Below are 12,238 nucleotides of genomic sequence, written 5' to 3'. Positions count from 1 at the left end.
TGAAAAAGAAAAAAGGATGGCTGGAAAAAATTACTCTCTCTTAAATTGACTGCTGTTACCTCAAGCCTTGGGAATATTAATTTGTGTAGTAAAGGTGCCTAACCCCTGAGAACGTCCCCACTGATGCCAAGTGGCCCATATTCTGTCATAAACACTTTTTTTTCTTTTTTTTTTTTCACACTGATCATAAGAGCACGTTTTGGGTAGAAGATCACATTAGGCTCATTCATTACCTGCTGTGCTGGTCTGTGCATCTGCAGTGCAGCATCTCTGCACTGAGCTTTGGACTACATCCCTGAGTGCTTTCTGATATTCCAAATCGTCTGTCACGGGTATACAGATCTTCTCCTGTGTGTGTCCTGGAACACTGTGCACCAGAGATAAAAATTACTCTTAAAGGTGGCTAAACTTCTGGGGAATATGGTTGTTGATAGCTGATATTAGATTTTATACGTATCGCCAAGAGAAATTCCTGCAAATTGATACTTGTAGCAAAACTATCACTCCTTGTAGCAGAAGAGAAAGAAACTGACTGGCAGATGAATTGACTCTATTCTGATGAATAAATTTAAAATCTAATGAGAACCACAGGGGTGAGACAGTAGTGAAATTTTACAGTACCCCTGCAAACTTTAATCTACACTTTTATTTTTCTTGAAAGTCTGTCCAAAAGTGAAATTTCAGGCCTAGGGCTACTGAAGACCATCTTTAAAGTTGCTTTGTGGTTTTGAGCAATACATCATACGAGCAGTGATGTTCAGATGATACATTGCACTAATACATCACAGGAGCACTTTTGCTCTTATGATATATTAGTATAATACACTATCAGAACACTATCACTGATATATTACTCAAAAACACAGTTTTTGACCCTCAAGATTCACCCTCATCTCTAGTCTGAATACACTGAAAGCTGTGGATAATGATAAGAATAAGAAATCACATATTCCGTTTCTCTAGGGTAAAGCTGAGAAAAAATAATAGTGTGGTATTCAGAATATTTCATTAACTGAAACATCCTTGTGTTTTCATTTTATTCACTGAGCAGACATTTTTATGGATAGAAGCTAACACAATATAGGTGTGTTTGAATTTTCTTACAAATACCCTAAGAAAACCTTTTTTGCTTTCATATTTCATTATAGACTTACGCCATGTTTTGAGAATGTTCCAATGAGGTGCAGGAGTTTCAGCTGTTTTCTACCTCATCAAATTGAATCAGGTGCAAGCTGTCTAATTTCTATGCAAACCATTTGGTGCCGTTTCTGATGCAGTATTTTTTTTTTTTTAAGGATTTAGACACCATCTAAAAAGATCTGAAGATGCATAAATGTGATCTGTCACTCAGATTATTTCCTGCCTCTCCTCATAGAGGCATTGGGGTTTTTTTCCCTGAAGAATTATTCTCAGTTGTTTTTCTTTACTCAAGAGTGAAAGACAAAGGGAAAAAGACAAAAGAATGCTTTGCAATGTTGTTAGTAGCTGAACTTACTGCAGAGAAGTACTTTTCCCAGTAGAGTTTGGGTCTTGAGGATCTTGAATTACCCTCCCTTTATGGTATGAAGAGAGTGTCAGAAAAAAATAATGGTAATAGTAATAACACAGCATCAAGGTGCCAAGTCATACATTTGTGTTCTTGCCCATAGTTTTGTTTGTTTTCCCCAGATCACATAATCGCTTTTGACAAAAATACATCACCATTCACCTCCTTCCCTAACTGGGGAATCCAAAGCTGCCTGTGCACCTCAGTCCTCAGCTCTTCTACCCCATGGGCAATGGCCCTGTGCCAGGAGAGGGACACTTACACTTCAGGCTCTGCCAAACTGGACTCATAATCCTTGTGCCTCAAAGGTTTTGGGCCACCTGAAACTCTGTCCCTGCAGGTGTGTCCCCAGCATGAGTCTTGTACCCCTGGGGGCTTCAGCTTGTGTTTGGGCCACAGACTCGGGGAGGAAAGGAAACATTAGTCTTTTTAACCCTGTGAGAGGCATTGTCCTCTTCTGTCAGCCTTTCTACCCACGTGCCGTCCGTGGTGTGGCAGCAGCTCCTCTGTCCCCAGGCAGTAAGCCCTGAGCCCGGGCTGCCACACGAGCTCTCCACCGCATCCCATCTCCAGCACCTTCTTATTCCCGTCTATTCCGGAGACACAACACTCAGCTCCAAGGGACATCGTTATTTCAGAGCTGTGGCTAAATATGTCTCTGACTGACAACTATGAATAATTCCACAGAGCCCCTAAACTTCCAAGCATTTCACTCCGAAGCTCGTATAATACACCAGGGCTGCTCTCTCATGTTTTTCATCTTTTATATTCTCCAAAGAGTTGAGATACAGTTATGAAACAGGTTAATGTATTTTCCTCTGAAAATAATGCTGTGGGAGCCTGTGCACGGTTACTTGTGACAGTTCAGAAAAGAAAGTCATGATCTTGATAATCACCATTATTTTGTTTCACGTTTCCAGCATGTTCATGTCCATGTGCTTCCAAGGAGGGCTGGAGACTTCAGCAGTAATGATGATGTCTATGAGGAGGTAAGAGTTGCACTCCATTTCTTCTTCAGAGTTGGTTTTGCTGTTCCTTAATGATCCAGGCCCTCCCATGGGTGGAGGTAGTCAATGGAATTTCTGCATTTTTATTGCTTGCAAAGATCCTGTGATAGCACCAAGATCTATACTGGGATTTCCTTGTGAGCTCCCTCTCTGAGGGAGGTACTTTGGTCTGTCTCTGCACCCAGGGTGTATCTCTACTGATAGTTGTGTTCTCTTAGTTTGAGGGCACAGGAAAAAGGGTGACCACATGGTCAGCCTGGCATGGAGGGAGGGTGTCCTATGCTGGCTGCTCACCTGGGGTGCCAGACCTCCCCATTCCAACCAGAGAAAACACACGCAGCTTGTTACAACTCAACCACAAATTGCCTTCTGGCCTGATTTTTATAGGGCTCTGCTCAGCTCTGGACAAATCACATTGTAGCCCCAAAGACGGAAATTAAAGAGCGACTGTGCATAGAGATGGAATATCTGCATGTGTGCAGATTGTGCAGCAGAGCTCGGCTCATGAGCTGTTCCGTGTGACTGAATCACTGGCTTTTGTTTAAATGAACAATTGTACTGGAATTAACAAAAAAGTTTTCCCCAGTTTGACAGCTGTCACAATGATTCTATGAAAAAAATCTCACTATTGTTAAATTTACAACTTGTTCTTAGTGTGTTTGGTAGAATCCTCTATCTGAAATATGACATCTCCTTCTCTTTCTGAAAGTAATTAATATAAACTTGTTCAGTGCTACAGCAATACCATCTGCTTGAAAGAGGCATCATGACATTTTCTGCTTTTGTATTTTTTCCTTTGTGATATCTACATGATGACAAGTCCCCACTTACAAAAAAATGATAGTGTGTTTTAAAGTTACAATTACTTAAATATGCAAAAATGGTGAAGAAAATGTATTACTGACAATTTATATGAAGTGTAGTGCCTGAAAACCCCACTAATACGAGTAAAACCTTAATGAGACTGCTGAGCAAGGAGATCCAATGGAAATAAATGATGGCAATCTTTGCTGGTGTGGTGGTTAAAAGCAGTTGAATGAGACAAAAGTTAACACCAAAAGGGTTGTCAGGCATTGGAAAAGGCTGTTCAGGGAAGTGGTGGAGTCCCCATCCCAGGAGGTATTTAAAAGATATGTAGATGGGACAGGGGTTAGTGATGGGCTTGGCAATGCTGTGTTAGTGATTGGATTCAGTGATCTTACAGGTGTTTTCCACCTAAATGATTGTATGGTTCTATGTTCTTTTCATTTTCACATGTGTTAAGGGATTTCAGATGCTGCATCAAACCATAAAATCTATTTCCATTTCTGTCATATTTACAATTCCATTTGCTTCTTTTTTAACACATTTATTTTTCCCTTGTTATAGCTAAACAGAAACAGGCAAAACTATAATGAACTAGACTATATATTTAGTGTTGTTAAATGCAAAAGGGTGGCAAATTGGTGAAAAACTTTTTTTTATTTTGTCATTTTCAATTATAGCAATTGTAGGTGTTGCTTTTAGCAAACAGGAAGCATAAATATTTAGACATAGTTGTGATAATGTATCTTTTAGCAGAAGAATGTATAGCCTCAGAGTCTAACTAGCTATTCTTGAACACCACAGAGCTAACACGCTTTTGTACAGACTGTAGTTGAAGAAAGATTTAATTTTTTTTAGGATGCCAGGGAATCAAAAACACATTTGCTGCTATAAAAAGTTTGGTGCAGAGTTCTATCACTGTCTGGATTGAGGATGGAGGGACTTAAGCAATTTGCTATCATAAGCGAATAAAGCTATTTTGAAAAATGAAAAGGGGACAAATTATTGAAAATACAGCTGACTTTGGAAATAATTTGGAACTTGTGTCAATACAGCAAAAACGTTTTGATATAATGCATCTCTGTGTGATGTCAGCAAGTCATATCCTTTTGACAAGAAGATACTTTAAAAGATTTAGGAAGATATGTAGATCATAGTAGGCCAACATGCTGGAAATCTATGGGGGATAAAGTACCATTAGGTGAGATGTGGGTGCTGGGGAGAGCTTTAAATCTATTTTTCATGAAATTTGTGCTTTAAAAATCCAAAACCTGTTCATAAACGACACTTCATTTCCATGTATTTGAGTGATGGATGGAGTTGTAGTTTAGGCAGCAAAGACCACCTTCCAAAATCATCCCAGCAGGCTTTTCCTCGTAAAACGTGACATGGAGGTTGATCAGCCTCCCTCAAACAGTCTGTGCAACTGTAAAGCACACCCAGGATAAATTGTGCATATTGCAGTGCCTGGTTTAACTACCACGGCTAAAGGTTTAACAGCAATTGGAAGCAATTTCCACAGACTCAGGGTCTCAGCTCTGGCTCAACGTGTCTTTTGCAAACCCCTTTCTATCTGTAAATGCCTTTGAGCTCTCCAAGCTCTGCAGCTGTCATCTGTATATGCTCAGCAGATTGCTGATAAATCCCACTGCTCTTAGTGTCTGACAGTGAAAGGAATGCCCAGATGCTGAGACATCAGTCCTCTTAGGAGACTTCTAAAGTTGGGACAGCCAGAAAGTACTTCCAGTCTCTTACTGTGTGCTTAATTTCTCCCATTTGGTTTTAGAGTGACCACTCATCTGATGGAAAAGGCAGAAGAAAGCCTATCAGATTGTTCCCTGCTTAGTCTGTTTACTGGGCTCTGAGATCTTCAGGCTTTTGGCTATGAAGCTCTGACACAGCCCTGTCTAAAGCAACTTTTAAGTGTAAAAAGTATAATAAAAGGGAAGATATTTCTTTGTATTTTAATCAGGTATCTGATGGACACAAATGTCTGCTGATTTCTGGATATATTTTTAGAACTGTAGAAGTGGAAAGTTAATTGTAGAAGGGATGAAAGAGGGGCTGACACTTATTTCACAGCACCCTCTCTAAGGCATTTCTTGGTAGAATGTGTCACTTAGTATTTTAGGTTTTAGTACCTCAGTGCATATGAAAGAAGTCACTGTGTGATTTTTCTAAGATACAAAGAGAGTCATTAATAGTAAAAAAACCATCTGCATTTAATGTTTTAGATGTATTTTCTCTGCATCTTTGCAGGACTATTTCTTGGAACAGTATTTCCTGGGAAGTGTTAGCTATCCACTTGCTGGACTCACTGTAGCGGAAAGCTAAAGCTATAGTTTATCAGTTCTTACATTTCTCTGCAATTATTTGAAGCCCAATCCTGCAAGTGTGCACATGCCACAGTTAAATTGGTCTTACAGGGCTTTTTATAGGATCAGGCCCTTCATCTTTTACTATTGGTAAATTACTTTTCTCATCTTCATCTTGAGTAGCTCTTATTCATTGATTCACTTTATTCTTGGACAGCAGAACAATGGCAGCTAAATATTAGGAAAACTTTGCATCAGAATAACACTTTATACCTCTGTGTTTTCTGCTTGGTTTGAAAGAGATTATATTTCACATTTATTAATCAAGGAACTTAAAAGACTCTTATCAAGTAGTTGCTTGCTTTGAAGTAGATGAGTTCTTTGCTATTACAAGGGTACGTCACAGTGACTGATAAGAATTTGGTATGAACAAACATCTTTACTGTAGAACAGCCCCCTGTGTTGTTGCAGTCAGCGCAAGTACTGCAGTTGTTGGAGGTCATCGTGTCCAAGACATTCAAGAACATTATCCTGAAAAGTCTCAGCGCTTCCAGGCATCTGTGGACAGCCCTCATTCTGTGGGTGCTTGAAAAGTCCATAGCACAGCCTGTCCCTGGTCTCCACTGAGTGGTTAGCCATTACTGCAATATAAATAACATTCATCATCCTTTAGGTTGGCAGGTAATAGCTGTGCTGGGCCAGAGACTATGGGGCTTTCTCAGAAAGGAAGACTCAATCACAACTCCACACTCCTGTTATGAGTGCTGACCTCAATAAGTTAATTTTGAGGCTGACAGACTCAGATGGGTAAGGGCAGCCTGGCCTCTCAGCGAAACTGAGCAACCCTGGCATGCTGGAGTGTGTTTTGTGGTGCATACCCCTGTTCCTCCTCAAATTCTGGGTTTCACTTGGTGCTTGAAGCTTCCTGTAACAGATGCAGCTGCCACAGTGATGCACATCCAGGGCTGTGCACGCAGGGCAAAGAGTGCCCAGCCCCTCACCAGCCTTGCTCTCATGCCCACCTCATTTCACTGCCTGTCTTCAGTTTCCAGCCTAGACTGGAGAGCACTGGAAATTTTTGTGAAAGAGAGGACTTAACCCAAACCCCTATGTCTCCATCCTCCTCTGCCTGCCAGACCTGCCTCATGGATCTGTAGTAATGAACCTGAGTGAAACTTCCTAGTGTGAGTTCTTCAGTAATTTATGAGATTTTTGTAAAAAGCCAGCAAAAGAATTCGCTTCATGCTATCCTCCTTCCCCTCTGGCATTCAGGCAAGCAGCGAGAGAGTCACTTAGGAAAAGATACTTTGACTTAGTGATCTCATTCAGCACATTATGTTGAATTATTTCAGCAAGAATACCTATTAGTAATCATTTCCAGTTCCAGGGAGGATGAAGGAAGCGTTTTGGCATATGAGTCAAGAACCTGCTGGGCTGTTTCTTCAGTCTGGCAAAACAGGGGAACTGTGGTGAATTCAGAAGTTTAGTCAAACAAGCCTGAAGTTTAATTCTCCTGAATGGCTTTGACTGTGACATGCCATCACTCCAACCTGCAGACAGCGTCCTGCCTGCTGCTGGGCACTGAGCCTGGCAGAGCACTGGAAACCTGCACAGCTGCACTGAACTGCTTAGGCTTAAAGGTAAGGTATGAAGTAAAAAGATAAATAAACCCTCATCCAGGTCCTGTGAGACAAAATGGAAAGATGCCCAACAGCTCCTGTGAGCATCAGGTTGAACTATTCATGAAAATTAATGGCATGCAGAGCTAATAGGCTGTTCCTTGGCCTCGGAATTATATTGTACCTTCTGGGAACATATTGTAGCCTGCTGGGAGATCAGTCTGCTGCATCTGAACTCCCTTGGGGCCAGACCCTGCTCTTGCTGCACCCTGCATGGTTAAACCTATAGAAAAGGACAGAAGCAGCACAGAATCTAAGTAGTTTTGTGGGGTGTTTTTCAAAGCTCTGGTTTTCCCAGGTACAAGTTTCCCAATCTTCTGATGCAGCAGCAAATACATTCCTCCCAGTAGGCTCTGGATTTTACCCTGGTCCTGCCAATATTGCTTTTTCTGACTGCAAGCATCAGAGGAGGTTCTCCTAGGCAAGGAGTATGAGCCAGTTGCTTCCTGAGTCTTGTGATATTTTAGCGACTCCAGCAGGGCAGGGCAGATGAACTGTGTGTGAATATTTCCAGCTGAGAGTATTGCAGTAGAAGCTAGAACTGTGCCAGTAATTATGATTCTGATGTTGTAGCTGGATGGACAAAATATCATTTTTAGTTAACCTGAAACAAAGTTTTTTTCCCATCAAATGAATTTCCTTTTTGTTTTAAACAGGATGATTTATTTTCTGGACCATAATATTTTGTCTGATTAGGATTGGAAACCCCCTGGATAATGCTGGCATGCCATGTCAGCTTATTCCATGTCCTCAACCTACATAAGGCAAAACTGATAAATTTGTCAGTAAGGCCCAGTAGCAATACTGGGAGACATCCTATAGTCACGTTTATTTCCCTAGATGAAACCCCCACTGTTCGTGGTATTTTCTGCCCTTTCCAACCGTATGAGGTACTTCTTAATTTGACATCTGAAATCTCTGAGACCTTCCTCTATGCTGTGTTGCTGCACTTACTTTAAGGTAGCAGGATATCATAATCAGATCTGATTAAGAGCCATTTCATTCATTGTGATATCTTCCCTAGGATCTAGAGAAATGGAAACAGCTCAGCTATAGAAACGAATTAGAAGTTGTTGACGGTTTCTCATTAAGGCAGCCATCCCTCATGATCACACACATGCCCTTGACACCTAGGCTTTGTATGGAAGGCAATGTACATTTTACATACCATTGAGAAGCCTCATTGCCCTCTACTCTGGCTGCCTCTCTGCATTCCATCACTGCTCTTGATGCTTCTTACCCTTTCCTGCCTCAGGGTTTTTACAATCATTTTCCTTCCAGGTTAAAAGATATTGGCTTCCAGGAATCACCTACATTTCATCTATAATATAGTAGATGCAAATTGTTGTGACCATTGCAAAGGATCTCTTGGCTCCTTGTGCAGGATGTTTATTGTGTTTAGCTCATGGAGTATTTGCTCTTTTGTGTCCTTAATGGTACTTCATTGGCAAGTGACTTCGTGACAAAGAGCTTCCAACCAAGGACAACTTGCTGATAAGAGGATTAAAGTGAACACGGTCTCTGAGGCCTGTTCATGCTGTCAGTGCTTGGACTTGCTCAGATGCTTCCTGTGTATTCCCAGTCCTGAGGTAAAACTGTCTTCAGAACTCTGCTTATCCTTTGAGGCAGTGTAAGTTAAATTCATGCTGGTGGAGAGAACATGCCCCATTAGTATCCTAGGTACTCAGCTTTTTGGAATTGATGATATGGAAAGCAAACAAACCTATCAGGGAGTTGCCATTTTCTAAAGAGAGGTTTTTCCTTGCCATATTAAAACACTGCCTTAAACTTCAAATGAAATGCTCCCCTGTGTTCTCTTCAAGGTTCAGGATATTGGAGCAGGTAGTTGGTAAGCACAAACTAAATCACACTGAAATCCAGTGCAGACCTGGCAAGGGATTAAGCCCATACGAGAAGAGAAGCTGATGGTAAAATGAGGACAGAATGAGAGTGGATGTTACCTTTTGTTGCAATGGTTTTGCCAGGAAAGCAATGCAAAGTGACCACAGACCTGTTGCCATCCCGGGGGGGGGGAGGGGAGGGGCAAAAAAGTGTAATGTCAGTTGCAGAAAGGAAATTTTAATAAAACATTGCAGCAGAGTGAGAATTTAGTTTGACAGAGTGTTAGCATAATTGTGCACAATTTGGTTTTATTTAAATACATTAAGCACCATTGTTTCTTTTCCATGTTAAGGATTGACTTTGGTGCTGGGTTGCAGCCGTTTTCCTTAATTGCTTTAATCCTTGGCCTTAAGAAAATGAATACTTTAAATTTGCACTTGTTAAGTACACTGCTAATGAAGAAAAGGCTTTAGCAATCTTTGGAGGACCCAAACTATATGTAAAACAAAAGAGAAAGCGAAGAGAAAAAAAAAAAGAGAGAGGGAGAAGCTAATCACCAAACCATTGTGTTAATGCTTATTTTAATCATTTTGCCTGCCCTTGCTGGCAGACAGAGGCATTCGGCTGCAGAGGCAGGAGGCAACGATCGCCGTCAAATGGCACTGATGTTGAGAATTGGGCCCAGGAGGACAATTTGACTTGTCAGTTTATATAGACATAAAGCTTCATTGTTGTGCACAGATACAACTGGCTTTTTAAAAGCCTATTTCCCTCCTGATGATGTGAGAATCTGCTCCCCTCTCTCCTACTGTTCTCCAGCCCTCAAATTTATTAGACAGCATTTGTAGCACTGCTCCATGTTTCTGTGGTGCCGAAGGGGCAGGTGGGGTCCAGCAGTGCCATGAGCAGACCACAGTGACCAAATGCCCAGCTTTGAACCACGGGTACCTGTCGGGGCTCTGGGAGTAAAGAGCTGTGACTGCACACTGGGTGATGTCTCCTCAGAGAGTTTTATCATACAGATATCCCTGATGGAGTATTCTCTGTGGAATTAAGTGTGTGTTTTAAAATACAGGATACTCAGAAGAGAGGAGCTAACAGCATTTCCTTGGGGGACAAAAATGACACATCTCCAGAATTCAATTAATTGCCAGAAATGTATTATCTATTTTCAAAAACAGCTCATGCTGCTGTTTTGCATGTGCAGAAACTTTTATCTTTCTGACAACTAAGAGTAGCAGTTAGCAAAGTGTGCTTATGACTTCTTTTGGCTGCCTGTGCCTCCCTGCACTGCCGGGAGCCCCTGAAAGGATTTCAAGTAGCACAGTGCAGCATTTTCCCCATTTCAGCTTTTGCATCCTGCAAATTGGAGAAAGTGACAACTGGTGTCCACATCGAACAGTGGCATTTGCTGCTCCAAGGAAAACAAAGCTTCAAAATCCCGCTTGACTGACTTACAGCCTAATTGCAGCTATCCAAATGCAGGTACTCCAAAAAAACAGAGAAACAGGGGACTAAGGCAGCCTTTGTCCCACTTTGCCTGGATAGCTGCAGCATTGTGTACAAGGCTGCCAAGAATCCCTTCTTGCATTTAATTGCAAAAATTTATCATAAGTTTGTGGTAAACATATAAACAAATCCAACTAAACATTTGTGTCTCCGTTTTGCCTACGTAAATTACTTCTGTGTACTGGTATCTTGCTTCTAGGGATTGTAATCTCTGTGGAAGTGGGGAGATACTGCAATAAATAGAGTTTTAATGAAAGGCCTTTTCCAGAATGTCTTTTTTCCTTGAACAATCATTTTTTTCTTTCTTTTCGTAAGGAAAAAGTCTATTCTCATTCATTACATGAGTGTCTTTGAAGGGGCAAATGCACACAACTGCCAGGTCACGTACAGCAAGGGCTCTGTGCAGGGTTCTCTTCAGCTGAAGCATGATTGGGAGCAGTAATTGAGATTAGCTCCCGAGGAGATGGGCCTTTGCTCTCCTACTGTTTTTTCTCAGTAAAATAGTTGCATTTAATGCATTTATGAGTAGACTGTAAGTGCTAACATACTTTCTTCCCATACCCCTGCCATTTCCATGGCAGGCTTACTGAAGAAATAACAATACATAAAGCTGCATAAACATTTAAGGTCTTCAGTGTCTGCTGCCACTGGCACCTTTCACATTTTCTATTTGAAAATAATTTAATTTCACATTTTTACATCTGAAGTGCCTGTTTTTGAAGACCTCAGAGTATTTTTTCTTAGTGTATGTAAATGAAGTTTCCTCCTGCCTCTGTGAGTACATTAAGTAACAGTACTTGCAGGTCTGATGCAGAGAGGTGTAGGGACCTTGTGCAGTTCTGGAGTGAGTCAGGGCAAAACTGCTGAGTGCAGATACACCCATGAATCCCTGAACCAGCAAAAGGTAGATTGATCACCATTCTACAGCTACATGGAGTAATACAACATATGAAGCCCATGCTTTGTAGGCAAGTGTGGCCCTAAGGCAGCTGGTAGATATTCCAGGATGTGCTCCCCAGCTTTGAGCAACACTGAAAACTGGAAAAAAATTTCTCAAGAATTTGCTTCCATTTTTGGTGGTTTTTTTTTTTTTTTTTTCCTGAAGAATAATACTACTGGAATTTACAAAGTCAGATTGTCACCTGGTAGAGCACTGGCTTCATTCAGCCAAGCCCTGCGAGCAGCAGCAATTGCTGCTCTCTGAAGGTGAACACCTCAGGTATTTTAACAAGAGGGGACATGTTCACCCAGCTGTAGAAAAGGGGGTCTACCTTCACTGGTATGGTGTCTCCTGGCAAATGCTGAGAGGAAAAATTAGAAGAATGAACATATCTATGAAATGTCCCAGCTTTTTTTCTCCAGAAAGGCAGATTCAGGGTGTCCTTTGCCGTAAGTGGATTCTCAGGTGGTTTTCTAAAAAAAGATAAGCAAAAGAGCCATTGACATTCAACGAGAGTCAGATGTCTAAATGCCTTAAAGACTTTGAAAAGCCAGCCCTTTTTTCTCTGTATTAGGTTGCAGTGGCAATATTGACAC

At 41.3% G+C, this 12,238-nt stretch overlaps 1 protein-coding gene across 1 annotated transcript in view; it reads left to right on the top strand.

Annotated features, from left to right (window-relative positions):
• Positions 1-12,238, top strand: part of FHIT (fragile histidine triad) — a gene marked incomplete at its 5' end in the record, with an annotated part of 141,132 nt that overhangs the window by 53,784 nt on the left and 75,110 nt on the right. The window contains one exon of the mRNA XM_017732591.1: positions 2,467-2,535. Coding sequence (XP_017588080.1) covers positions 2,467-2,535 — 69 coding nt within the window. The remainder of the gene's footprint in view (positions 1-2,466; positions 2,536-12,238) is intronic.

This window comes from Corvus brachyrhynchos, unplaced genomic scaffold (genome assembly GCF_000691975.1).
Source record: "Corvus brachyrhynchos isolate BGI_N302 unplaced genomic scaffold, ASM69197v1 scaffold4, whole genome shotgun sequence".
NCBI lineage: Eukaryota > Metazoa > Chordata > Aves > Passeriformes > Corvidae > Corvus > Corvus brachyrhynchos.
The sequence above is the reverse complement of the archived record's forward strand: the minus strand, read 5'-3'. Positions and strand labels throughout refer to the sequence as shown.